Here is a 27,582-nt window from a genome sequence, read left to right on the forward strand (position 1 = left end):
ACGAAGCGATTTACTATATCTGAAACTTTTCTTGAACACTCTTTGGTGGAAGCTTGACTGTTAATAAATACTTTTCCCGAAGTTACTACTACGACACAAATACCCAATGCGCTGTCGTAGAGATGATTGACATTCGGTTCTTCATCTGCTATGACAAAAAAAGAAACGAGGGATCATTATGCCTAATTTAAAGTGGCAAATTTAATATATATATATATATGATAAACATAAGCTATAAATACAGGAGATTTAGTTTTATATTATAATGTACACTATTTTTCCGTTCTTACCTCACACATATCACCACGATGGGAAGTTTCTAACTTCATCAATTCACGTAAGGCCATTGTAGCGTATGCAGAAGTACCCAACTGGAATTTTAATAAAATGGCGATGCTTTCTCCACCTTTATCTGGTGCGAATCTTTCTAGCTTTGATTTCATGTATTTTTGACCACTATCTTTTGCTCTTTGGTTGTTTAAGATTTCTAGATCTGTGTTTACTAACTGTTGCGTCGGACTGTCATAATGGACAATTTTGTATTCTAAGGCCTTTGGCTTTTGAATAATGTTCCTGTATGAACCAGCTAATGAAAAGTCTCTTACTTTTCTTCTCATATCGAAAGGATCCATACCATCTTTAGCCATTATTTCAACGTAAGTCTCTTTTAGTTCTTCATTCGTTGGATATAAAATATCGAAACCGGGCGTTGGTAAAACAACATCTTCAATGGTGTATCTGTTGGTATCGATATCAGCCTGTGTAACTTCTTTTGCACGAATAAAAATATCTTCACGTAAGTCTTCATCGAAATTCTCATCGTCACCATCAACATCCTTTGGCAACGATGAATTGTTTGAATCGTCAAGCACCAAATCACCCACTGTTACATTTTGACCAAATAGTTCAATTCTTTTACTAGTGACTGCGTTCCATACAAAACTTTGATATGCGTGAACGTACATGGTTCTCAAATTTCTTGGGATTTTCATAATAGCGGTATAATAGTCATTGACAGAGTAAGAACCATCCTCTTGCTTCCTTTGATTAGATAAATAGAAAAGAATGGCATTCTCTGCAATACATTGTCTTGGTAGTTTCTTTAAGGCTGAAGCAGCGTCTTTGTTTTCCGCCCAAATTTTACGTGCTTCTTTTGAACTAGGCAGAACATTCTCTTGATCTGACAAAATCAACTCTACTGCATTTTCCCAGTTACTTGCTAAAAGCTCTTTACCAATTGTATGAGTTGAAATACTGAAGGTACCAAACCTTTGCATTCCAAAGTAATTAATGAAACCTTGAGAGACTAGAGATTTACAACCTTCACTTAAAATTTCTTGTAAATCAACGGAAGCATCTTTATTAACTTCAACACCCCTTATGACTATCACGAATTCATTACCACTAAGATCACCAAGGTTTAAACTGCTGTCTTCAAACTGGAAACCACCAATTAACATTCCTCTTAACGTCCTGTTTAAAGCATTCAATCTATCTACGTTAATATTTGAAATTGATAACCTCTGAGTCGTTACACCTCTGCGATCTTTGGTACCAGCAAATCTCATTAATTTAGTTGGAACCCTCAACAACTTGGAGATGACATTCACTGCGTCCATTGTATCCTTATTTTCCTTGTGCAAAGTGAAGTGTAAGAATTCTTTAGCTGGTCCATAACCCCAGTTTTCGACACCATTAGCGTCCTTAGTTTTTTCGATCAATTCTTGATTGTTAACTCTAGAATTTTTATTATTTCTAGCAATCTTGAAAGTATTATTTTCTGTTGTGACGGACTCAAGTTGGTTATCAAAAGCCTTACGTAAAAGTTGATGGATCTTTGTTCTCATGGCTTTATCATCAAAAGATTTTGTAGTCTCCATCTTATTAGCGTTTTGAAAAACTGATACCATCTTCTCCACGTCTTCGTCGCCAAAAATTTCCGCCAACTCAGCCTTTATGGCTGGATCTAATTGAAATTCGCGTCTTTTAGCAAGTTCTACTTCATGCTTAGCCCTAGCTTCTTCTCTTGATGGCTGTTCCCTTTTAGGCATTTTGAAGCCCTTGTCATTTAGATGAATTACGTTGCCTTCTTTATCAATTTCATTGACTAAAAAATCAGTATATCTCTGTTTAATTTGACCTTTGAACCCTGGCAAATCTTTTGATAGAAATAAAGTGATTCCAACATCAGATTCGGTTATACCATCATTTTTACTTTCTTCGAATTTGGCTTTCTTGGAAGTTCCTTCAATCACAGAAACAGCGATATCTTCTTCAGCAGCTCTTTTATTAGTGTGTTCAGCAGGTAATGACATCGGCTTTACTACAACCTTCTCTGCTATATGATGAGGAAAATATATCAACTAACTGTACTTTCGATCATAAATTTTTGAGATGAGCTCGATACCAAGTAAAATCTTTTTACTTTTTCACTTTTATTTACCCCGCCTCGATCTTTGAATATCAACATTGCCTTCATAGAGGTCATAAATGGAGGCCCTGTTAGACAAAAATAGATCAGAAAATAGAAGATTTTAAAGATAAAGAGACGGGTAAAAAAGGCCTATAATCCAATTAAAATGACTCCAGAAGTGGAGACTGATATCGGAAAACCTAGAAATATAGATTCTGTGGAAGAGTTAGTTATTAAAGCTCAGTGTTGGGTTAAAAAAGATAACGATGAGAGATTAGCAGAAATTTTATCTATAAATACAAGAAGATCGCCACCCAAATTTTATGTTCATTATGTTAACTATAACAAGCGTTTAGATGAATGGATTCTGACTGATCGAATAAATCTGGAGAAAGAAGTGATATTCCCTGTACCCAAAATTCAAGATGATGAAAAGAAAAGGCAGAAGAAGAAGAAAACACCGGTTTCAAAAACCTTAACAGACTTGACAGATGGAGAAAGCCGAAGATCTGAGACACCTGAGCCCTCAGATGTGATGGATCTGGATAATTTAAATGTCCAAGGTATTAATCAAGACATATCACAAGAAGACGAAATTAAGAAGTTAAGGACCTCTGGTTCCATGACTCAAAATCCCCATGAAGTTGCCCGAGTAAGGAATTTATCTAAGGTTATTATGGGAAAGTACGAAATTGAGCCATGGTATTTCTCTCCATATCCCGTTGAATTAACAGATGAGGATCAAATTTACATCGATGACTTCACGTTACAATATTTTGGATCCAAAAAGCAATACGAAAGATACAGAAAGAAGTGTACACTACGACACCCTCCTGGAAATGAGATTTACAGGGATGATTACGTTTCGTTTTTTGAATTAGATGGTAGAAAACAGAGAACATGGTGTAGAAATTTATGTCTACTCTCTAAGCTGTTTTTGGATCATAAAACGTTGTACTATGATGTCGATCCATTTTTGTTCTATTGTATGACACGAAGAGACGAATTGGGCCATCACCTGGTCGGATACTTTTCCAAAGAAAAAGAATCTGCAGATGGTTATAATGTTGCATGTATTCTAACTTTACCACAATATCAGAGAATGGGGTATGGTAAATTGTTAATTGAATTTTCATATGAACTTTCCAAGAAAGAAGGTAAAGTAGGATCACCTGAAAAGCCTTTATCTGATTTGGGTTTATTGTCTTATAGGGCATACTGGTCTGACACTTTAATAACATTACTTGCTGAATATGGCAGGGATATTACGATAGACGAGATAAGTTCCATGACGTCAATGACAACCACTGACATTTTGCATACTACAAAGACGCTGAATGTATTAAGATATTATAAAGGACAACACATTATTTTTTTAAATGACGATATTTTGAAAAGATACGAAGTGCTAAAGGCCAAGAATAGAAGGAAGATTGATCCAGAAAAGCTTATTTGGAAGCCGCCAGTATTCACTGCATCTCAATTAAGATTTGCCTGGTAGTACATCGTAATTCTAGTAATGGCATAATTTGCTTTTTATTTTTTTGCATGGAGACTTTCGGTTTCAAGGTATAAATGATTGATATAAATATATATATATAACTTCGAGGTTTTTTTTAACCTACTATTTTCAATTCGGTGTTACCTGCATGATATTTTTCCCTATTCTCGTAGTACAAGTTCTTTAATTCCTCAATATATAGAGAATGATAATGATCTATGATTTCATCTGACGGATGTTCTATTTTTTCCTCCACATAAATTGGTTTACCAGTAACTACATGAATTGGATGTCTGAATGGTAATAAACCAAAATCATAGTTGAAAAGACCTCTTGCATAAAATAAAGGAATAGTGAAACCGAAATTTTCTTTAACCCAGAACTGAACTTTTCTAAGAACTGAGTTATCAGGTGTCCTTAAAATCTTGTAACATTTATCTTCACCGAATGCAAATACAGGTACCAATGATACATTACCTGTTTCGAGAGCCAGTTTAACAAAACCTCTCCTCTTATTAAGAATTAATTCTGTGGAATCGGAAGAACTTAATAATGACTCTCTGGCTCCACCCACTACGATACAAATTGAATAATTATTACTTAGTACCTTTAAGGAGTTTTTTCTTGATACAGAAGTGATACCCAATGCTAATAGGTAATCTCTATAAAACGGTATAATGAATTGTGTTACTAGGGTCATTAAACAGACTGGGATTCCTGGGAATTTTTCATTCCAGCCCAAAGCCTCGGTTGCAAAAGCACCAAAAGCACCCAATGCAGCAATTCCGTGAGGGTGGTAACCGAAGATGTATCTAGGTCCCTCGGCTTTACCTGTATCTTTGTTGAAAGTAGGCTTTAGATCGCAAGTTTTAGCTAATGTAATGGGGAAATATGAGATATAGTATTTCCAAATAGGAAGAGATCTGAACCAAAGAGAATATCTTTTGACTACGTTACCATTTGCGGGAGATCTATCGAAAGTGAAATATATTAGATATGGTATTAACATACCCCAAAAAATTGGAGCTGAAATGATGAAAAGAACGAATATGGAGAATAATACGAATGAAGTAAGATGGCATGCTACTATTAAAGTTTGCAATCTCCTTTTCAAAGGGGTAGTTACTGGAGTACAATGATCTAGTGTCGGTTCATCGTTCTCATCATTTATACTTATATTTGTGGTTGAAGAAGTAGACGAGGAAGAAGAAGAAGGTGGGGGTGGTACAGATAATTTTCTTTTAGTTAATGTGTTTTGGGCAGTGTCAGATTTCATAGATGAAGTAGTCATATTATCTGAAGGCATTGTGATATACAGAGTCAAATTTCCCCTTTACCGGACAAAGTAGTAGTGGTTACGAATGAAGTTTCTTCAAAAGTAATGGATTTGAGAAGGGTCTCTTTCTGATAAATTAGTAATTTCCACTTTGTTCAATTCAGGTCAAGATGTATGAGATATGTAGAATACCTATAGAATCAGTATATTTTATCTTTTTCCCTATCATCATCTCAAGGTACAATGCTGCAGCATTTTCCCCCGTTTGGATGATCTGATGATACCATGCATAAAGAGATCAGGGAAAACTCATATATCTTTATACGGGAGAGCAATCTAGCCTGAAACGAGATCAAGAGTTGTTGAGACTGGCTACAAATAAAGTTAAGTAAAAGGTAATAATACCAGATAATAGCCATTGAACACTGACTACATATATATATATATATTATGCCTAAGAAGGCATTTCCTATTGCATAGATTGAATCGGTTACCCTCTTGAACTTTGGACGTCTAGTAGAGGTTTCACACCTTTGTATGAGACAGAAATCTTTCGTTCACAGAATGGAAACAGCTGTCAGATTTATGCAAAAAAAAAGGACGGCGTACGTACGATCATGAGATGATGACCCAATATAGAGTTGCAAGAAGTTGAAGCGAGAATATTAGTTTTCCAACCAATTATTTTCGTTCCTCCGAGCGATACGAGGACGGAAAAACGTAGTCGCGTTTCGTACGCCAAAACCTTTTTGCTTTCTAGACTTGCGTTTCAAAAATTGTTTCCCGAAATTATCCAGTTCAGGACATGAATCAATTAAAGAAAATCATATTTTGTGCCTAATTTTGGAAGTAGTGCCCGGAGAGAGACAGGGTATATGAAAAAGATCTAGAAGATGGGTTATTCGTTCTCTTCGTCTTGCTCGTAAAACGTAACATACATGGCATCTACGTTACTGCTGCCCTTCTTCTTCTCAGACACTTCCTCCATTTGCCGTGCAGATACGAATCCGAAAAAGTTCAGTTACCGTTTGGGTTCGTACAATAAACACTACGACTCCTATTATTTCTATTGCTATTCTCGTCTAAAAAAAGCGATCCAATTTTGTCCTTTTTAGTTGTTGTGTCTGTAAATCATCATCGCTGAACACGAGTGCAACGAGGGTAACAAAAAAAAACAACTCAAGCCTGGTGGTGGAGGGACCGAGATTTCTGTGCTCGTTCCTAAAAAAGTAACAAGTCGCGAAGAGATGCACCAAAAGAAGGGGCAAAAAGCAATCTATTTACCCGTTTTGTACACCAGATAGATCTACCAGATGGCTTAGTCAAAATTTGCGCCTTCGAGCAGAGAGAACGACGGAGCAGAAACGGAGTGTCGAGAAGAGAAGAAAAAGAGAGAATCCACAGAAAGAGATCCTTCTATATCTATCTCAAACTGTGCCACTCCACGTCGAGTTCTCTGTAATCGCTCAAGCTAGAAGCGTCCAATAGCGCCTAGTAGAGTGCAAAACGAAGATGTCGTCGATTAACCCAATACTGCGGCAAACAGCATGACCGTTATTTTTTTCTTCTGTAACATCTTATCGACTAAAAATCTTAGTAAGTTAGAAACTCGACTCAAACTGTGCCTTAAAAGTTTTGGGAGCGGTTACGTCTCATCATCTAAGCTGTATATAACTAACAACACTATCTTAGGATTTTTCTTTTTCTCTCTCTTTTTCTAATATCATATAATACCCATTCATACACAAAAACTCATTTGTCAGGTAATCATCACCTTTTTTTTACTATTGCGATCCTGTCAGCACCTTTATTTTCTCACGTAACATATATCATCAGGGCTTTTGTTATAATATCTCACAATTTATTCCTCTTTTAATATTATATATTCCCATCATTATGATTAAAGAAGATATGAAAATACATAGTCCTTCCAGAAGGAATTCAAGGCTAATATCGAGCACATTAATACTTTTGGGTCTCATACTGTTTCTAACCATAACTTGGAAGGACTATTCAGAAACTATAGTAGACGCAGTGGCTTCTTCAAGTTTATTAGATAATCCAACGATAAATAAAAAAATTGATGATATACCCAAGAATGGGAAACTGAATAATAATCTTTTGTCTAACTCAGCACTAGTATCATCTTCAGTTACCCCAACTGCACAAACAAGCTCAACTCCAATCAAAAATGAAATGGAATTAAATTCTATCAGAGTACAAGAACAAATTTCAACAATACTGAACGAAATGTCGACAGATAAGATATTAAAACCTAAAAAACTACTATCTCCATCAAAATTGAAAAAATTAAATCCTGAATCAGCTTCGTTCGATGTAGAAACAAATTTCAATGAAATACTAAATACTTCTCCAGTTGTACTTTTCATTAAGACTTCAGATAAACAATCAAATTATTTCAAAAACTTATTATTGAGGGAATATGAAATATCTCCTGAAGTTGCCGTAGTTGATTTGGATAAACATAGTAATGGCGCCAAATTACAAGAATACATTAGAAAGAATAAATTAATGACGAAAGATCAAAAACTGCCTTACCTATTCATTAATAGCGTAGCTATAACAAATAATGACAACTTGAAAAAATTCCATAAAGATGGTACTTTACTAGAAAACTTCAAAAAATTAGGTAATGGTAAAATCATGTTTAAGAAAATCGAAGCTCCTTCTAACTCATAGACCATGCCCTCTTAGAAAAGTAAGCATATGTCATCGAATAAAATAATATAATGATCTATATATACATAAAAAAGCCTAAATATTATAATGAGCACTTATGCTAACTAAATCTACAGATCCACCAAAAAAGTATTAATTGCTTTTTTAAGTTACTCAACAAGATCTACATATTCCTTTTTAAGTGCTTTTCTCTACCCCTTCAGAAAGTTACTAATATGGAAAGCTCAGTTTTGTCCATAGCTCAAAAAAACCTTAAACTTCACATTTCGTTGAATTTAATGAATTAATCCTTTTACTTTTTCTATTATAAATCATATTTCTACATATATATTCACATTCTATATATTCTGATTATGCTCTCAGTAGTTTTGGAAAATAACACCTGGGTTTCCTGGAACTGCAGCTTCAATGACTCTGGCAGCATTTGGAAGTGCAACCTCTTCACCGGTAAAGATGTCCTTGGCAACATTAGAACCATGAGAAAATATTACAATTGAATAATCACTGATCTTCAAAGTTTGTGCCGCGGCCTTAATGTTCTTGAAAACTGCTTTCACGGTAGCAACTTCGTCAAATGAAATTTCTCTGTTAAGGACTTGTTCGGCTGGTTCAACCGCTAAACGTTGTTTTAATAAGGAAATAAATGGCATGGCTCTCTTCATTTCCTTTGGTTCAATGTTTTCTCTGACCTTCTTGTTATCATCTAAAGTTTGCTCAGCTAGTAATTTTCTGACAACTTCAATACAGCCTGATTGCCATTGTGGGAACGAATCAGAAATTAAAATACTCAATCTGACTGGTCTACTTGGGTCTACATCGGAGGTCTTACCCTTCTTCTTCTTTAAGCCTTGACCTTCAGCCTCTCTGATACTTCTTTGTAAAGCTCTAACATATTCTAAAGCGGAGGAAATATTCTTGTCAACTGGCTTCGAAGCACGTGGGAATCTAGCGTTTTGAACCGAACCTTCTCTTTTCAAGACTTCACGGTAAATGTAGTCAGCAAAATGTGGGGCAATTGGCGCAAGTAATAAGATTTGAGTTTCAATGTAACGTAAAACTAAATCCTTGTGCATAGTACCACAAGCTTCACGGTAATAATCTCTTGATGCTTGGAATTCAAAGAAACCATTCTTTAAGGCGTTCTTATAATTGGTTAATTCATATTGGTCGTAAGTTTTTTCGATTAAAGAATTCATTTCGTTTTCAAAAGCAATATCGAAAAATTCAGTGATTTCACCAGTTCTTAAGCCAGAAGTGTCCCTGACGATTTCTTCAGCCCACTCTTTTAAGTTAAATAATCTTAAAATTGCGGCATTAGCATTTGATTCATCAAGGTTAGCATCTTCAATAGTATCACCAGCGTCAGCTAAAGCGATACGAGAAGCATCGGCACCAAACTTTTCAACAATTTGTTTCAAAGTCATGAAATTACCAGTTGATTTAGACATTTTAGCATTGTTCAACATTAAATGACCATTGGCTCTAATACCCTTTGGCCAGAACTTCTTTGGGAATAATGCAACATGTGTGTAAATGAAGAAAGTTAAATGGTTTGGAATCAAATCTTTACCAGAGATGGAAACATCTAATGGGTAAAAATATTCGAATTCTCTTCTTAACTTTTGTAGAGATTTCAATGGAATATCAGTAGCACTTACATCATCAACATGTTGGAAAATGTAATCGAAAACTTCATCAGTCATTTGTTCTGGCTTAATGTTCAAAGGTCCAATTTCCTTACCGTAGTAGTCCTTAAATAGTAAGTGGGCAATGGTGTAGAAAGATTGATAAATGGTAGAATCGGATAAAGATTCAACTAGATATTTTTCATCCCATGGTAACTTAGTACCTAAACCGTATGTACGACAAACAGCCCAGTTCTTCAACCAGTCTAGAACACCTTCGAATGCATTTTTAACTTCAGGAGCGAAAACTTCCATACCTTCTAAACATTCGACAGCTTGTTTCTTCCATGATTCTTCACCGTAATCAACGTACCATTGATCTTCTAGAGAAACGATACATTCGTCACCTGAACGAGACACAACCAAAGATTCTGGTTCGTTGTAAACAAACGCTTCATTGGCAGCAATCATTTCAGCCTTGACTAGATTCTTAGCAACTTCGACCTTTTCGCCCTTGTACTTACCGTAAATCATAGTACCGGAGTAGAAATCTTCCTTATAAGCAAGCTTTTTAGCTTCAGCTAATAAAACGGTATCCTTTGGTGATTGAATCTTTTTTTCTTCACAAAGAGTTTGGGCAGTTAAATCACCGTATTTTTCAGTACGAATAATGGGCACTAATTCTTGGTCTATCCATGAGGCTTCAATACCATAGTATTCTGGCTTGTGTTTTAAGTCCTTGATAGTCATAAAATCATCTGGAGAGTTAGTTGGAACACATGTGACAACACCGGTACCCTTGGTAGCAATGACAGTTTCCATAGGTAGAATTCTGAGTTCTGGATATACAGATAATGGTGCATGAATCTTCGAACCGATGAAAGCCTTACCATTAATGGTAATAACAGGCTTATAGTAACCTCTCTTTGGAGTAAGCTTTTGATACGACATGTTTTTGAAGGCCCTTTCAGTAGTGATATAGTAAGAATCACCGGCATCGAAAATACCATATTCAATCTTTGGAGAAACGAAACAACATGTTTGACCGTACATGGTCTCTGGTCTTAAAGTAGCTGCAACGAAGTAAATCTTCTTAGCTTTGTCTAGGTCAGCGCAGCCATCAACGATTTTCTTAGCCTCTGGAGCAAATTCAGTAACTTCAATCTTAATCCCAACATATTCTTGTGGGGTGACACCTTCACCAGATTGTCTGTCATGATCCATACAGGCTTGGCCATCCTTTTCAGAGTAAATTGTATAACGCTCACCGAACTTGATTTTACCTAAAGATTTTAATTTATTCATTTGCCATCTAATAAAAGCATCGTAGTATGGGTTAGCGTCAGTGGTGACGAAAGAACGTCTCCAGTCAATACGGGAACCGAAAGAAGTACAGTCTGATTCACAGAATGGAGGGAAATAGTTTAACCAGTAGTTAGCATCGGCAAATTTGATAACTTCTTCTCTTGGAATACCAAGTTGTAGCATGATTTCAAATTGATATTTACCACGGCCCTTCTTAGCTGCTGCCTTGGACTTCTTAGCTTTGAATTTAGTGACATCTTCAGACTCTTCCTTCTTGGCTTCTTGTTCTAGCTCTTCTTCATCGGCTGGTGCGTTAGAGAAATCATTACCAAACATCTCTGCTTCTCTTTTTAATTTATCGGCACAAGCTAAGATAGGCATACCTGTACAGTGAAAACCCAATGGAAATAATGCTCTCTTACCGTTCATTCTCTCAAAACCAACTGAGAACTCGACTTTTGAAAGAGTGAAACAATGACCAGCATGTAAGACACCGTTCATGTAAGGATAAGCTAAAGAAGACATGAACTTTGGATATTTCTTCTGTAGTTCTTCGGAATCCATGGTAACTGGTTCGTCATCGATAGATGGTGCATCTAGCTCGAATTGGTGCTCTTCTGCCCATATTTGTTGGTATTTTTTTTCAATGGTGATCAAAGCATCTCTACGTGCTGTATTTTCTAAAACTAGCCCTTTAGTTTCAGTTGACATAGTTGGCGTAATGTATAAGCTGGGTTTACTTTAATAGAAGTGTCAGACTAAGAATTCAAAAAAAGTAGTGATGCTACCTTAACTGATTATATAAGTCAATAATTACTCATAGATCTGAAAATGTGTCGTCGAGCTTTGTTCGCTCAGCGATGCTGAAAATTTTTGCAAGTTGCAAAAGAAAAGCGGAAGCGGTCATAAATATTGAGTGCGATGTCTGGGGTTACCATAACTATACTTGACAGTACTTTACATTAAGCAACCTACTCAGTAGATTGTATTAGGTTGTAACTTCCCTTTGATAGATGTATATACGGTTGTGTACAATATGTTACATGTGTAAATAAGAAGTATAAGTTTTATAAAATGCAGAATATGAAAAAAAAAAACTTGGCTTAAACATCGAATCCTCTATTCTTCAGTTCGTGAACCGTCCATATCCATGTGGACGCAGCGTCATCTAAATTCTTGGCGACATAGCTGCTCTTGGTTTCCAATCCTCCTGTAGTGAAATATTTACCGTTATGCTTTTCAATATTAATGTCATCTGAAAGGGCACATTTTAAAGTAGCTAAAGACCCCTGTTCATTTGAAACACCAAAGAAGTAACCGATTACTTGAAAAAATAGCCAGAAAAATATGCCTATAATGGGTAATCTAGTCCAGTAACTGAACAAATTCGTATTCATCACTAGCCCTGGATGCAATGACACACATATGACATCTGGATATTTTATTGCCAACATCTTAGTGAATTGGATAACAGCAGTCTTCGTCATTGCATATCTAAACCATGTGAAGATCATATTTGGTTTATAGTCCCACAGCTGATCCATTTTCCAGTATGAAAATTCGAAATGGTGGCCTATTGATGATAATGAGATTATTCGTCCGTTGCATTCACGTAATAAAGGTAACAATCTCATTGTAAAGAGAAAGTGGGATACATAATTGGTTTGCATTTGAATTTCGAATCCATCTCTTGTCATTTCAAATGGAACGGCCATGATTCCCGCATTATTTATTAAAACGTCTATCTTCTTCTCCATTTTAGCGATCTTGGAAGCTGCCCGTTCTACAGATTTCAAAGCAGTTAAGTCTAAGTGAATATATTTCAATGAGCCCAAATTTTGCAACACACCACCATTGGCAATCAATCTTCTCTTAGCTTCTTTTGTTATATCTGATATTGCAGTATTTGTTTTATGGGAGTTTCTACCACATATATAAACTGTGAACCCATGCATGTAGAGATGCAGTGTGGTATAGTACCCAATCCCACTATTTCCTCCCGTTATCACAGCAATTTTGGTTTCTATCAATGGATCATAATATGGTAGGCTATCAGGATCAAACATCAGAGCAACAATGACAACTCTTCGACACAAATACGTGATTTAATCAATAAACAACGCTCTAAATGTTGTACCTGTCTGAATTGCAGCCTGAATTTTTGCCTACTTTTACCTTTCATCAGTGGAACCGTCTTCCAGCTGGGACCTTTTTTGTCTATGAACCTGGCAAAAAAGAAAATTTGCATCAGCCGATTATGATCGCTAACTGAGGAATATCGAACAAAATATACGGAATTCAATGCTTATGTAAGGGAATACGATGTCATCGCAATTATGAGGATTTAGTAATAGATATATTCGAGAATACTATTTGTTTAAGCATACAACTGGCTTTGTATTGATATATTAAAACGTTTTAGTCAATATTTTGTGAAATATAAACCGTCTTAGCAATTATTGGAAATCCTAACTGAATAATCAGATCGTTACATAATTTACCTACTCTGGGATAATAAAATCCAACTGAAAAATGATGTCTTTTGAAGAAATAACATTGGGATTACAGCCTATACTCAATTCTACTTCGGCCCAAGATATACCAATGCAAGATGCATATTTACAAAGCTATCTGACTATTTTGGAACAATTAGCCATTTCCCTGAGGTCTCATGAAAATAGAGAATTTGCCAGAGAATCTGGACTTATGTCCCATATACTCATTACTTCAGAGCGTGTTTTAGACCATTGCTTTCACGGTTCTGATAATATTGCTGATAGATTACCTTGGTTTGAGCTAGCTTCCGAATTAATCAGGTGTATAGCCAATTTTTTGGTAGATAACGATGCAAATAGAGAGTTTTTTTTAGGTGACAGTTATTCTGAGAGGAGGATTCAGATTCTAGATTACTATATTCCTCGTATTTTGAAATTAACTGATTTAGCTGGAAAGGATGACATGCTTTCTGATTTGCAAATGAGGTGCATTGTGCTAATTAAAAATTTATGTCTAGAAAATGAAGGGCGAACTAAGAGATTGAGTAAATTTATCAAGGGACCGCTTTTGAGCTTCTTAAAACTCAATCAAAAATTGTATTCGGAGGAGATTAACACCTTCGTGTTAGGTGCTGACTTGTTGGCTGAATTTATAGAAACAAATGATGAGCTAATTGATGTTCGAGACCTTTCTTTTTTTGCCCAAATGATTGAGTTATTATCTAAGAACGTTATAGCAGTTGCTAACTCCGAGGATATGGAGCTTAACGAAGAAATTGAAGAGAACACCGAAGAAGGGGAAGAAGAAGAGGAAGAAGACCCGAATACAGAACTACTATATGACTTTACACAAATGCTAGAAATGTCTGTGTCCAATGAAAAGGTGGAGCTTGATTTTTCAATATATCCCGACAGTGTTACAAAAATTCAAAACAGATTGTTGAATTCGCTTGAAATTTTGAGTCCCAAAGCATTTCAGAATAAGTTGATTGCAATGAGAAGAATAGTCTCTAGCGGTGGTCACATTTCTGCGAACCGTACTCATTCAAATAAAGACCAACGACAATTATGCCAATCTTACATATTATCCTCACAAAATGGATATACCCTGGCTGCCGCATTAATCATATTATCAAATTCTATAGAGTCTAGAGAAAGTGCAGATATGATATTAGACACCATTCCATTGACAAAATTTATAGAAATTTCAAAATATTTCAGTGATCCAATGCAATACCAGGGATACCTGGACATAATGAGAAAATTGCTAAGTATTTCAAACGCAGTGTTATTGTCACAGGAACAAATGGAAACCATTTCACTTTTTTTGAAAGTTTCTGCCGATCAGACTAAATATTTTCAGCATCTTGCTCCACTATTGGATAGTTATTTGAAGAAGTTATTAACTGTTTCTCCGAGCTCCGTATTAGTTAGGACAATCAACCAAACGAATAGTAACCTTTTACAGGTTGTCTTAGATAGGGGAAGTCTAATAGCATGCCTATTATTAGATAAATTACTCGTAGCTAAAGTGGCAACGAACGATGATAGTTTGTCAAAGATTTGGGAAGTAGTTTTCAAATTTCAAGATTCAAATACGAGAAATGAGAATGACATATCAATATCAAATCTATTCCAACTGAGCAAAACGATCGGGATTTTTTTGAGGAATTGTGATATTCATGAGGTTAAAGGTAAGGATAATGTTGTCTTCAGGAAATTTGGGACACAACTCACTCTTTTAATGGAAACAATCGCTACACTAAACGGCAAGATTGACAAGGGCAGTGAAAGCGTTCTCAACAACGGAAAATTCGCTGCAGGTATGATATTAAGCTTGCTGTCGAAAGAAGAAGCATTGACTATTCAAGAAGAGAAGCTTAGAGAAATATCGAAGTCTTTCTTTTCACTGGGACCTGCAGTTTAACAAACTTTTGACTATATATATTTTTAGTTGCATAGTTTAGAAAAGCAAGAAATGTTTCATCGCATTGTTATACAGGCATTAGAGCTTTGCACCACTCTAACCTTGTTTCAAAAAGAGGAAAGTTTCAGGTGGCTGATTAAAGGCTTACCGAGGTTTCTGTGGGACAACTTGAATGAAAAGATTCATTTAAAGTATCCGAGCGATATGCTTGGAGTGAAACATCCGCAACTCGAGCATTGAGTCGTCTGCGGGAAAATCTCAACGACCGGCTCAACTTTTGTGAGCTATTGTTTCTCTCCTTACGCATTTGTAAACCCCCACTGTTTTTCTCCGAGGAATTAGAGGGAATGTGCCAGTTTCTCATGTCTTGGCTGCGCTATGGAAGCAATGTTTTAATTTTTTGGTGGGCACTTTTTTGGGGGCAACAAAAAAATAGTCGTACAAAAGAGAACGCGAAAATTCCTCAAGGCTGAAACATAACGAATGACGAGAAGTTCATAGATTCCCTTGCTCGATAAGAGAAAAGCCGCAGAGATCAGTTTGATGTATTTTTTAACTCGAACATTTTCGCGTATTGTTGTTTTGATGAAGAATGACGTAAAATTTTTTTTTCTAACCTCGAGAACAAATCAGCAAGCAACAGGCAAGACTGACTTTTTTGTCCATGGAAACGTTCGAAATTTATATAAGAAATGTCATGATCAATGATTCTCTTTTCTATTTTTGTTTACTTTGGAAGGTTCAATCAAGATTTTAGAAACTATTAAAGACTAATTTCGAAGAAATAAACCACCCATTTCTCAACCATTGAGCCATATAACAGGTCTCGTCCATTCATTAAACAGAATCCTTTTTATTTCTTTAAAACCCAACTTAGTCGTTCCTTTAACTTAACAAATCTCCCTATTGATACCACTACAGATCTCAACCTTATCAAATGAACTATAAGAAAGTTGCTACACTATTAACTGCCTGTGCTTCCGCAGTTTCCGCTATCTACAGTAACAATTCTGCTGTCACTGATACTACTACTTTAGCCCCAAGCTACTCTGTCTCTCCAGTTGCCACAAGCACTTACACTTACACTGACGAGACTACTACATATTTTGTAACCTCCACCCTTTACGAAACTATCAGTCTTTTGGCTTCTAGTGCTTCATCCGTTGCCGATGCTGCTCCAGCTGTCACTGATATTGTTTCCGTTAACGATGAAGATGTTACCACCACCATTACTTCAACTTTGTTCACCACTTTAACCCAGGTTCAAAGTAATGACATTGTTTCTGCGTCCTCAAACAACAGTAACTGTGCTCCTTTCACCGTGACCGTCACAGCTCAACCAACTGAATACGTTACTGTCACCGTTGCCAATACCACAGTTACAGTTACTGCCTCCGCTGGTGTCGGTTTATCTCAAGTTAGATGGTTCAACTCCACCATGGCTAACTAAAATGAATAGTTTCTGTTAAACTTTCTTTTCAATCATTCTTCCCAGATAACTGACTAAAATAGTGAGTATGGTATATATATAAAAATGTGCTTAACTCATTGTTATTTATTTATATGTATTGGATTTGTTCTTTATATGCTATTTTAAATAGTAGTTGTACTCATAGATAAAAAAATATCAATGTAACTCTAAAATAATAATATTTAATTCAATGCCGCAGTATGCTTAAATAGAAAATTTGAATTGCCTTCAGTTTATATATTGGTGTTTATATCATCGAAGCTTCGAAATTAGTCTTGTGACGTTATTTTTATATCTTGGAAATTGTAACGCTGCTGCCAGATTTTCTTCTAGCAACATTTTAGCTTCTTCACGTTTGTGCACTTGAACGAGAACTTCACTTAATAATAACATACACTCAACACACTGTAGCGGGTGCTTATTCGACTTACTTTGTCTAATCATATCCTGTAATAATGGTAAACATCTTTGACCTTGATTTGTGGAAAGAAAAATTCTACATTTTTCTTTGTCAAATTCAAACTTCCATCTATAATCAGAGTTAACAGCCACTGAGTTGTCAGCAATTTTTAGAAGTTTTCCCATTGCATTGTTGAATTCCTTTAAAAATATCAAATACTTCACTTCAAGTAATTTAATACCCATTATTTGATTGTACTTTAGATTAGGAAGACTCAACTTTTCTAGTAACGTTCGAACTGATCTGGTCTCACCTTTTTCAAGCTCTTCATTCACGGTTGAAATTTCAAGATCAACCTCATCCAACGTGTATTGTGCTGAATAAACCTCAGATAATGTGGTATAACCCAGTGTATTCCAAAGGTTATGATAGTATGACATCATAGACCGAAGTGATTCCTTTGAACGTGGCTGTTGTAGCGCAATTATCAGATATTTAAATGATGACTCCAGTAATTGAATTGTGTCATGATTTTCACGCAAGGAGATTAATGATTCATACCTATATGCATTTTCGAAAACAGAAATGTTTACTGTTTCGTTTGATGATCGCAGAAACTTGATTATTTGATCAACTTGAAGTTGAAATTTCGCTGAGTATTCCGGGTGCTCCTCAATGAAGTTAATCAACCAAACTAAAATTAAGTTTAGTGATTCTGTATCTTTATTTTCGCGGGCAACTTTAGTTGCTTCATCGAAGGTTTTGATCGCAGCCACAGAATCATTAAAATGCGTATGAAACGTAGCTAGACAAAGTAATGACATGTGAAAATATTGACTGTTTCCCCTTGTTACCATATAATCGAAATAATTGTGCAACGAGTCTAACGCATCCTGATAGGAATTAGTTTGTAGGTATCTCAAATACTTTAGCATATGAATTGAGGGTAATCTCGTTAATAGTTGCAGCGATACACTATCCACTATTTCCATTATTGCGAGGTCTTCTCCCTGGTTTGTGGAAATTCTGAACATTTGCCAGTTCAACAAATTTCTCAAATGCTCTGCAGAAAGCATCAAATTCGACCTTGATTCATGAGGGAGATCTTTCGTTGCGTGCTTCAAAAACTGGACCATATCATTGCCCCCATCTTTTTCGACAGCAATATCAAATTCAAAATTAAACATCATCAGTGCTTCACTCAGATCTTCATATAATTGGGTCTTTTCAAAGGTATCCAGATAATTGGCGAAAGAAAACCTCAATGACTCCCTATCATCTAGATTCCCGATGGATTTCCTTGCTATACAGGAGGTAATGTACCTTCCAATGAAACTGGTCTTCGTAAAAATCTTCCCCTTGGCTACTTGGATCTCCTTTTGCCGCTTATAAGTGTCTACGATACAATGTTGCTTCAATTCTGTCAATAAATCTGAAACAATATCAATAGATTCGATTGTTTGTAAAGCTTTCATTAATTTCAAAGCTAGCGTTTTCTCATCCTTCAGTAATAGATATCGAACGATATCCTCTAATGTCGGTAAAAGGGGTGGTTCCTCCAAATTATCATGGTTCGAGCGATTGTTAATAATAGGATTGAAATCCAGTGGTTCAATTGTAGGTGATATTAACTTGAGAAAAATTTCCAAAGTAACATCAGTATTTCTTAAACAGTATAAATAGATCAGTACAATGACTGATATATGATGTGGTGTCAGCGAATAACCAATTTTTACTTCATCCATTCCAGTCTTGCATTGAAGTTCCTTAGATCAATATTTATTTTTTTTGTGAAAGTCCCATTTTTTTATATCATGCTAGACAAAAATCAAATATTACATATTTAATATATAAACATATAGACCCATCACTCCAAATATCTCGAGGAAGTCAGGATCGCAGCATTATGCGGGAACCGTCCTGGAACTGGAAGAAGAATCCTCATTTTCTGCCTCTTTTCGTTGACTTCTGTTATTAACCCAAAACCCATTATGCTTGCTTTTGACACCTCCTCTTTATTAGCGTTCTTATCAGCATACGTGATTGCAATTATGGCATGTTGCAAGGTACTTGCCTCCAATGTCACAGGTAAAAGTTCCAAGGCTTCATCTTTCCCTGCTGATGTATCGTATGTTAAATCTCTTGGCGCCCAGATAGTTAGTTCGTTATAATCAACGCCCGCGGTAAACGGGCTCAATACTGTTTGTATATTACCATAAAAATATTCTCTAATGGCAGATCTTTGTAGTGACCTCTTATAAACATCATCAGTTTCTATCACACCACTCAATTTCGGTAATCTAATCATTAGATCACCAATGATTGGTTTTACTCTATTATTTACTTTCTGATACAATCCATCATCATCACATATTATAACAACCATATTAACGTTCAATCTTTGTATTATTTGCTCTAGGTCATCTAAATTATCATCATATTGATCTAACGATGGTGAATCTATAATACAACCCGACCTTTGAACTAAAGCATCACTAGTAATCCTTTTATTTACAGCACTCGCCAGCTGTTCTATATTTGACATATAACGTTGTTTGTTACTTGAAATTTTCTCCATACCAAAGTTTTCGACATATGGTTGTTTGCTATGCAAGGCAGTTGCACCACTAGTCATACTTTGTCCCCACGAAGGTGATTGTGGATCTAGCAAATCAGATATTGGAGTTGCTGTCAGGCAACCAGGTGGTGAGAAAATTGATTCATTCGGATCTAAATTGATTAATAATGGTTGGTAAGACTTGAATTTTATTGTATATGAACTTAAAATTCGACAAAGCGATGTTTTACCAGAATTTCTCTCACCAATGATAAGTACTTTTGGACCATAAAAGCTAGAGTTTCTAACTTTCTCTAATGCAAAATGTAGATTGTAGATTTGACTTGCCGTATTGTTAGATTCAATCTTAGGCTGTAAGGATTGCGTACATTTCCAAGATAATTCAACATCTTCCACTGCAAATACGGTAAACTTCCAATTTTGAAAGTGATATTCAGTATCATTAGCTAGTTCTGTTCCAAGAACCTCTGCGATACCGCTCTTTATAGTAATTGCTAATTTGAAATCAGAAGGTAAATCAACTTTCCATTGCGACCCGATGGGGATGGCTAATGAGTGCACCTCATTTGAATCATTCACCAATTCAAGAGGTTCAGTAGCTTCATTAATACCTGGTAATAAAGACATGTGATGGTCTGCGATTTGTGTTGGTCGATATTAATCATACTTTATATATAGAAAATTATTTATATTATTTTTCATTTTCATACAGCTAAAAAAAATACATATAATATACTCGATATGCGATTTCATTCAATCAAGTGTGATTTAACATCTTGACACTTCAACGCCCACTCGGTCCAAGAGCCGTCATATAACTTAACGTTATTGAATCCAGCATGTTCAAAAGCTGTCTTAATAATGGTACCAGTGACACCAGTACCACACATGGCGATGATTGGCTTATTGGCATCCATGTCATCACCAAGTTTAGCTAATGCTTCATTCAATTTCTTTTTCATTGAATCAACATCCTGTGGAAAAGTTTTATCAGTCGAATCTAATATTTCAAAGAAAGGCAATGGCTGAGCACCGGGGATATGGCCTGACTTAATCTCAGTTCTTGGTTCAGGATCAACACCTTTGAATCTTCCTAGAGGTCTTGCATCAAACACATTATATTTCGACTTTAGTTCATCGGATTCTACCAAGCTAAGCATTTCTTCGTATGACACAATCTCTTTACTACGTAAATCTATCATGGACTTGTAAGTACTTGGTGAGAGGTTAGTGAGGGTAGCTTGTCGTTTTGTGTCCAGTGGTAGGTTCAGTGCCTTATAGACATTGAAATTGTTCAAAAGATATATGTTTTCATGACCAAATAATGACAAGGTCCATGCACATCTTGGAGAACTAAAGTTTCCAATCCTATCGTAAACCACCAGGATATCATCTTGACGTAACCCCAATTGACTCATTTTGGAGTTGAAGGTCTCCAATGTTGGTGCCATGTGAGGGTAGGGCGAATCATTGTTCTTAATATCGTCTATATCAAAATACACTGCATTAGGAATACGTTCGACATTTAAGAATTCTTGTCTACCATTTTTTCCCAAATTTGGGAGATACCATGTCGAGTCTACAGGAATGATTCTGCGAGCAGTCTCTTTGGACAACAAGTCCATGTATCTCTGAGGAGTTAATAATTTGTACAGCATTGTCCCTGTCATTCTTTTGTCTTGCTGTGAGAGTAACAGAGTTTGAATGATGATTATCTATTCGTTCAATTTCACAAGAAGCGAAGGGTGTTAAATTACATATAAAGAACTCAACAAGATGAAAAATCCCTCCTACAATAAGGAGATGCACACACGCCGATAAGGTGGAGCCATCCAATATCTGTAATGGATCAATCACTAAAGATGACAGCAATAATGATGGACTCTGGATGAAGCTCGCCTCTGCTCATATTTAAACGTTTCTTTCTATATATGACTTCTCGATTATAAAGCGAAAATTTGAAAAATTGGAAAATTTTTGAGTCTCATCTCATCTCATCTCGAACTGTAAGATAAAGCAATAGAGTAGAGGATATGCCTGTCAGTAAATCGTTGAGTAAGATAAAGAAGAACTTAAAATCGAAGGGTAAGAAACCAACTTTGCACCCAGATGGGCGTAAATTCAAACAATTAACCAGGGCAACTTTGCGTGATGAAAAGATAAGTGCCAGGAAAAGAGCCCATAACGAGCGTAGGTCGAACGAGTTGGCACGTGTGAAGTTTGTCCAAGATGTTATTAATTCTGAGTCATTTAGAGATAGAGCTACTTTTGACTTCGATACGATAGTAATATTCATAAGACAGTTCATTGAAAGGGATGACGATGAACTTAATGAACTGATCGAAGAGAGAAGAGCAAATAGACCACCATCAAACAAGCAACTCATTTTACAAAGTAAGAAGAATCTTGAGTTAGAAGAATTTGCAAAGGGGTTTCTCGTGCCAGATTTGACTACTGAACAAAATGTCACATTCTTAAGAAACTGGAATGGCGATTTTGGCTCCATGAGTACACTTAAATTGATCAGAGTCAACTCAGATGGCAAGCAAGTCGTAGGTGGTACAACTCAATATTAAAAGAAGATAATAGAAGTAAAAGTCCCGTTCAAATATTGTATAGTCACTTTTCTGTATCATAAATCTGTCGCTGGATTTGAAACCCCAGTGGCATGTCAAACAATATAAAACTGTAACTGTTCTCAATTATTCACTGCACCAACTGAGGTTTAAGGTCGACATCGTACAAGTCACTATGAGCTGCTTCTTTCATCGATCCTGTCACAATTTTGATTTTTTTTCAACTAATTGAGCGAGAAATTAAAAAACTGTTCGTTACACTCATTAAGAGACAATCATAGGAGGCTGATATAGGAGCGATAGACAAGTGCAGCATGGTATCTGGCCCAGTTTCATTAGATGATGTATATGAGAACAATTTAGGTATGTTGGCCAAATTAGTCAATACCAATTATCCAAATGTTTACCAGGAAGAATTTTTCAGTGAACTATTTGCCAAAAAATCCACTTTTTTTACTAAATTGGCCTATTTCAATTCTGTCCCTGTGGGTACCATCAAGTGTAAGTTACATACAAAGAAGAAGAGTGATACCGTCTTGAAAGGTTTACAAATTGAGGTCCTGACGGTATTGAAGAACTATCTTCGTGTTGACCAGATCAGAGAAAAATTACTTAATTGGGCAGAAGAAGAATGCACAAAGCATCATCAGCATAATATTTATGTACATGTATTGTCTGAAAACAATGCTGAGATTGAATGGTACACTACAAACGGCTTTGAGCAAGAAGTGGACGCGTTTACGAGGGAATCTCAAATTCAGTGCACTCTACTAAAGAAACACTTACCATAATTACATGAATAGCATTTTAGAAGTGAAAGAGTACACACAACTACTGTATGGAGCTCATATACAAAATCTCCCCCATATTATATATTTTGACAATATTTACGTAAATAACCATTTTTCAATATTTTTTTGATGGATCAAAGCGATGAGGTGAAAAAAAAAACCTACTTAGTGCTGAACTTCTACGGTTACGACTATATAAAAGGTGGGTAAATAGTGCAATGAACAACTTTCACAACGTAAATAATCTGAATAATCTAGCACAACAAAAGCTTCAGTCTAATAGAGTAAAAATTTCTATTAGAAATTGGTCAAATGCTCCCTTACAAGATCTATTAAATTTCATTAGTCGTAATATTAGATTGACAATCATGAATGTCACCACAGAAGGTCCATTAATGGTGGGTTATGTGAATAACATGAACGATGCAAAGAATTTGAAGAGGTTTGACGGTTCCAAGTTTGCTGGTAATAACCTCAAAATTGAAATTTTAGATGGTGACAATAATTCGACATCGAGTACTGTGAACCTTCTGAAATCTTTTCTGTATAAAAGATATGATCCAAATACAAAGATGCTTGATTTATCGAATCTTCAAGATGATCCAGCTTTGGTTTCAAGTGGGTTGTTCAACTCTGTATCTACAAAATCCAGATCTTTCCCAGCTATGATGAAAATTGCTTCAAAAGAAAATGCTATGATTGTGGAAAGTGTAAATTTAGCTGAAAATAACCTAAGGGACCTGAACTTTGTCTCTTCACTGGCCCAAACATACCCAAAGTTGAAGAATCTTTGTTTAGCCAACAATCAAATCAATAAGCTCAGGGCAATGGAAGTCTGGAAAAATAAATTTAAACACCTAAGAGAGCTGTTAATGATTAACAATCCAATAACCCAGGAGAAGCTCTACAAATCTGAGATGCTCAATGTGTTTCCAAGGTTGGTAGTACTTGATAACGTTGTTGTCAGGGATGAGGCAAAACTAACTTCCATATACAACTTACCCATGCAGAAACAGCAATTTTTCTTTGAAGATAATAGCTTAGGCTCTTCATCCACGGATTTTATTACAAACTTTCTGAATTTGTGGGATTTTAACAGATCACAACTGCTGGGCTTGTATACCCCTCAGTCACAATTTTCTGTTTCCATAGATTCCTCATTACCTACCAATAGCGTAAAAGTCTCTGATCAAACTCCATCCTTTGGCTACTACCTTCCAAACTCTCGTAATATTACAAAAATATCTACTCCAAAATTAATACAAGAAAGGCTATGTCAAGATCAGAATCAAATAATGAATGCCTTTAATTCACTTCCAAAGACAAAGCATGAGCTCTTAGAGAACCCAAGTGCATATTCGATGGAGACTGTGTCACTACCACTATTGAATGGATTTATAATTACTCTGCATGGTTACTTTGCTGAAATCGAGAAGCCTGAACTTGAAAATAAGAAACCTACGTCGGGAAAAGCCAGGAGATTTAACACTGGATATAGCTCCAACAATAATAAGAAGTTATCAAAAAAATCATTCGATAGAACCTGGGTTATTGTCCCAGTTGGTGACTCTGTAGTAATTGCATCTGATTTATTAACGATAAGACCCTATGCATTTGGATCCTGGGAAATTTCCGGATCTGCCAAGACACTTCAACTCCCACCAGAAATCCAAGCCAAGCTAAATACGGAACAGCTACTACTTTTAGAGAAACTGCATTCAGAGACAAAACTGACTGCAGAATATACATACATGCTAGCAGAACAGAGTAAGTGGGAATACAACATGGCCGTAGCGACATTTCAAAATAATGCCAACAATTTACCGCCAAATGCATTTGTTTAATAAAAAATGTTTTATTATAACAGTCTATAAATGTATGCAGCTTATTTATTATTTAATTAATATTTTACATTATTTGCCTCATCAATAAATGTAGTAGAAGCTTTATCTAGAGCCTTCCCTATGGATTCGATTTGTTCTTGTGCGCTAACATAATCTTCAATAAGTAACGCATCCTGTAGACTTGGAAGGAACCAATTTTCAGCGACGTTACCATGCCATAATGGTGGTCCAAACATAACATTCTTGTAAAATTCACGGTTAAATGGTAATCCTAATTCATTCACAGTATGTTTTCCGATATTACTCATCTTAATGTTCCAACTCCAACGATTCGTCGCCACTAATCTTGTCTCACTGCTCAATCTATGATTATTCATTGCATTACTCCAATATCTGATCCATAATTTCCAGTCACTACTAATTTTCTTCCATTTCAGCATGTTTCTAACAAGAGTTGTAAACTTCAAAATTGTGTGGTGTTGTGTTTCAAGAGTTTGCAACATATCGGTAACAACATCAACGTAGTTAGCTACATCAAAAGGTATAATTGGATTATTTGCTAATTGAATTGTTTTATCCGCCACAAATACTAATAATGACCTCAAAGCTTCCTGCTTAGGTGGGTCCTTTAGCTCATAATGAATTTGACCGAAATCCTCGGCGGCATTAACACTAGAAAGTACTGTAACTGGAATACCATTGGCCATAAAAGGTGTCCAATCACCGTATTCGTGTACAACATTAGTGTCATTCAAACTAATGTTAGCTAATGGGGAGATTTCTTTAAAGAGGGTCTGCAACAAAGGATGGGATTGAATCTTCATTTCATCCATGAGACCTAGTTTTGAAATGTCCACAAATGAATAAATTTCCTTTAATATAGACAGTGAATTAAATTCAAAGAATTCAGTAGACCCAGCAAAATTAAATTCGGTACCTGCAAAGGATATTAAATATATATTCCTCAAGGGTATCCAATCGTACTTAAACTTAATTTGTTGTAAAATTTGACAAAGGCTTAGAAGGCAGGCCGTACCAAAATTTGATAACCTTGAAGCTGCTACTATAATTCCCTTTTCTGATTGTTCTCTTCCTTCTATTTTACCGATCACATTGTAGGAAGCTTGCCTCTCCTTCACGATAGAACTAACATTTAAATTAACTGTAACGTCATAAGAAACACCACTAGTCCTACCATTATCGAATAAAACCCCTCCTTCAGAAAGCTCTGATAAAATCAATAGTCCTTGCTTGTGAGATAAAGGTAAAACAGGTATCTGAGCTATAGCTGTAGATTCATTTAACGATATTTTCTTTAAATTTGAACTTGACCAATTGGGACTCAACACATCTCCTGAATGAAATTGAGATATTCCTGCTGGCTTACCATCAATCGCATCATTATCTTCAGAGGCATCAGAAATGAAAAGGACACCTTTGGCTCCAAAATTTTGAGCCAAGAGAATTTGCTCACTAACGACAATATCATAATCAAGGAGTAAGACAAAATCATCATCCAACAGCCCTTTAGCTTCCATTTCCTTCAACTGATTGAATGTGCCCTTATTTCCGTATAATAAATTAGCATTTTCAACATATCCATTCATTGTAAGCGGACTAAAATTGGAGTCATTTAAATCAATCTGTAAGATTTCATCATTTTCTCTGGAAAAACTTAATGACGAGTTTGTACTATCGGGATAATTTGCGTACGCTTGTATTTTGAATTCTTCAACAGAACCTAATTGGTTTTTCTTGAAGGAGTGTGTGAGGTAATCTTTGATTAATAAATCACCTTTCGTACCAGAACGGTGTGGGATTCGGAAAAGATATTCCAGGTCAGTTTCAAATTTGGCCAAATCGATAGTTTGATGTGTATAATTCAGATACGAGTGATGTTCTGAAAATGTATAATGTGTGATATACTGACGTGAACCATTCATTGAGTTATTTAGGTTCGAATCTCTTGAAATGAAGAATGTAATTATGCACATCAAACATATGTAGAATAATCTTTGCAAAGGCAAGGGCCTATACACATAATCCAAACCGTAGTCGATACGACTATATAATGTAGAATTAAAATGCATTGTTGGATAGATAACTTTATCTCGTAGTGGAATTACTACGTTCTCAATAAAGACGTCCCTAACTTTCTTTATCTTTGTATTAATACCAGGCCCATCGGGATAAGATTCTTCAAAGTGCATTGAATTTGCTAGAGGATCCTCTAGATCTATATCAAGCTCTAGTTCGGTATTTGCAAAGTCAGGATGCACACCAACATTTCCTTCATCTAGATCCAATGATAGATCGATAGAATCTACATCTTCAGGGATAGTACGGTCATGCGCTGAACAAAGTCTGTGGAAGCCTCCTGAAGACATGGTTGGATGGTTATGCAACTGTGACCCTATTTTCGCAATATTCAGAGCAGAATTTCAATATTTAGCAATAAATGTTGCACTGAAGAACGTTCGGAAAACTATCCTGATGCTTCTACTAAAAAATTACCACTAAAATAACAGCCTAGTTGCACTTTCTTAGAGCTTTAAACCGTGTAATCTCAAGATCTTCTCTATTAAAATGGATCTACTTTTTTTTCAACTTGAGATATTCAATATAAAATATTTTAGTATAAAAAAAAAAACAACAGTAAGCTAGGAACGGCAGTTAGTAA

At 35.8% G+C, this 27,582-nt stretch overlaps 15 protein-coding genes across 15 annotated transcripts; 7 read left to right on the forward strand and 8 right to left on the reverse strand.

Annotated features, from left to right (window-relative positions):
* Nucleotides 1–272: 272 nt before the first annotated feature.
* Nucleotides 273–2,315, reverse strand: PUS7 (pseudouridine synthase PUS7; the record flags this gene model as incomplete). The annotated part of the gene is made up of 1 exon (XM_003954905.1): nt 273–2,315. One exon carries the CDS (start codon nt 2,313–2,315, stop codon nt 273–275), a length of 2,043 nt encoding a protein of 680 aa, XP_003954954.1.
* Nucleotides 2,316–2,579: 264 nt separating this feature from the next.
* ESA1 (NuA4 histone acetyltransferase complex catalytic subunit ESA1) lies at nt 2,580–3,914 on the forward strand (the record flags this gene model as incomplete). Its single annotated transcript, XM_003954906.1, has 1 exon — nt 2,580–3,914. One exon carries the CDS (start codon nt 2,580–2,582, stop codon nt 3,912–3,914), a length of 1,335 nt encoding a protein of 444 aa, XP_003954955.1.
* A 115-nt stretch (nt 3,915–4,029) lies between these two features.
* DGA1 (diacylglycerol O-acyltransferase) lies at nt 4,030–5,190 on the reverse strand (the record flags this gene model as incomplete). The annotated part of the gene is made up of 1 exon (XM_003954907.1): nt 4,030–5,190. One exon carries the CDS (start codon nt 5,188–5,190, stop codon nt 4,030–4,032), a length of 1,161 nt encoding a protein of 386 aa, XP_003954956.1.
* Nucleotides 5,191–7,086: 1,896 nt separating this feature from the next.
* PRM4 (pheromone-regulated protein PRM4) lies at nt 7,087–7,890 on the forward strand (the record flags this gene model as incomplete). Its single annotated transcript, XM_003954908.1, has 1 exon — nt 7,087–7,890. The coding sequence occupies one exon, from the start codon at nt 7,087–7,089 to the stop codon at nt 7,888–7,890; it is 804 nt and encodes a 267-aa protein (XP_003954957.1).
* A 359-nt stretch (nt 7,891–8,249) lies between these two features.
* CDC60 (leucine--tRNA ligase CDC60) lies at nt 8,250–11,531 on the reverse strand (the record flags this gene model as incomplete). Its single annotated transcript, XM_003954909.1, has 1 exon — nt 8,250–11,531. One exon carries the CDS (start codon nt 11,529–11,531, stop codon nt 8,250–8,252), a length of 3,282 nt encoding a protein of 1,093 aa, XP_003954958.1.
* Nucleotides 11,532–11,923: 392 nt separating this feature from the next.
* ENV9 (Env9p) lies at nt 11,924–12,886 on the reverse strand (the record flags this gene model as incomplete). The annotated part of the gene is made up of 1 exon (XM_003954910.1): nt 11,924–12,886. The coding sequence occupies one exon, from the start codon at nt 12,884–12,886 to the stop codon at nt 11,924–11,926; it is 963 nt and encodes a 320-aa protein (XP_003954959.1).
* Nucleotides 12,887–13,352: 466 nt separating this feature from the next.
* On the forward strand, nt 13,353–15,242 carry BEM4 (Bem4p; the record flags this gene model as incomplete). The annotated part of the gene is made up of 1 exon (XM_003954911.1): nt 13,353–15,242. The coding sequence occupies one exon, from the start codon at nt 13,353–13,355 to the stop codon at nt 15,240–15,242; it is 1,890 nt and encodes a 629-aa protein (XP_003954960.1).
* A 937-nt stretch (nt 15,243–16,179) lies between these two features.
* SRL1 (Srl1p) lies at nt 16,180–16,692 on the forward strand (the record flags this gene model as incomplete). The annotated part of the gene is made up of 1 exon (XM_003954912.1): nt 16,180–16,692. One exon carries the CDS (start codon nt 16,180–16,182, stop codon nt 16,690–16,692), a length of 513 nt encoding a protein of 170 aa, XP_003954961.1.
* Nucleotides 16,693–16,965: 273 nt separating this feature from the next.
* On the reverse strand, nt 16,966–18,858 carry APC5 (anaphase promoting complex subunit 5; the record flags this gene model as incomplete). Its single annotated transcript, XM_003954913.1, has 1 exon — nt 16,966–18,858. The coding sequence occupies one exon, from the start codon at nt 18,856–18,858 to the stop codon at nt 16,966–16,968; it is 1,893 nt and encodes a 630-aa protein (XP_003954962.1).
* Nucleotides 18,859–18,980: 122 nt separating this feature from the next.
* On the reverse strand, nt 18,981–20,318 carry CLP1 (cleavage polyadenylation factor subunit CLP1; the record flags this gene model as incomplete). Its single annotated transcript, XM_003954914.1, has 1 exon — nt 18,981–20,318. The coding sequence occupies one exon, from the start codon at nt 20,316–20,318 to the stop codon at nt 18,981–18,983; it is 1,338 nt and encodes a 445-aa protein (XP_003954963.1).
* A 122-nt stretch (nt 20,319–20,440) lies between these two features.
* On the reverse strand, nt 20,441–21,361 carry TUM1 (thiosulfate sulfurtransferase; the record flags this gene model as incomplete). Its single annotated transcript, XM_003954915.1, has 1 exon — nt 20,441–21,361. The coding sequence occupies one exon, from the start codon at nt 21,359–21,361 to the stop codon at nt 20,441–20,443; it is 921 nt and encodes a 306-aa protein (XP_003954964.1).
* A 363-nt stretch (nt 21,362–21,724) lies between these two features.
* Nucleotides 21,725–22,267, forward strand: TMA16 (Tma16p; the record flags this gene model as incomplete). Its single annotated transcript, XM_003954916.1, has 1 exon — nt 21,725–22,267. The coding sequence occupies one exon, from the start codon at nt 21,725–21,727 to the stop codon at nt 22,265–22,267; it is 543 nt and encodes a 180-aa protein (XP_003954965.1).
* Nucleotides 22,268–22,581: 314 nt separating this feature from the next.
* NAT5 (peptide alpha-N-acetyltransferase subunit NAT5) lies at nt 22,582–23,058 on the forward strand (the record flags this gene model as incomplete). Its single annotated transcript, XM_003954917.1, has 1 exon — nt 22,582–23,058. One exon carries the CDS (start codon nt 22,582–22,584, stop codon nt 23,056–23,058), a length of 477 nt encoding a protein of 158 aa, XP_003954966.1.
* Nucleotides 23,059–23,276: 218 nt separating this feature from the next.
* Nucleotides 23,277–24,902, forward strand: KAFR0A03970 (uncharacterized protein; the record flags this gene model as incomplete). Its single annotated transcript, XM_003954918.1, has 1 exon — nt 23,277–24,902. The coding sequence occupies one exon, from the start codon at nt 23,277–23,279 to the stop codon at nt 24,900–24,902; it is 1,626 nt and encodes a 541-aa protein (XP_003954967.1).
* Nucleotides 24,903–24,958: 56 nt separating this feature from the next.
* TRE2 (putative zinc metalloprotease) lies at nt 24,959–27,289 on the reverse strand (the record flags this gene model as incomplete). Its single annotated transcript, XM_003954919.1, has 1 exon — nt 24,959–27,289. One exon carries the CDS (start codon nt 27,287–27,289, stop codon nt 24,959–24,961), a length of 2,331 nt encoding a protein of 776 aa, XP_003954968.1.
* Nucleotides 27,290–27,582: the final 293 nt, after the last annotated feature.

The sequence above is a fragment of the Kazachstania africana genome, chromosome 1 (genome assembly GCF_000304475.1).
Source record: "Kazachstania africana CBS 2517 chromosome 1, complete genome".
NCBI classification, from domain to species: domain Eukaryota; kingdom Fungi; phylum Ascomycota; class Saccharomycetes; order Saccharomycetales; family Saccharomycetaceae; genus Kazachstania; species Kazachstania africana.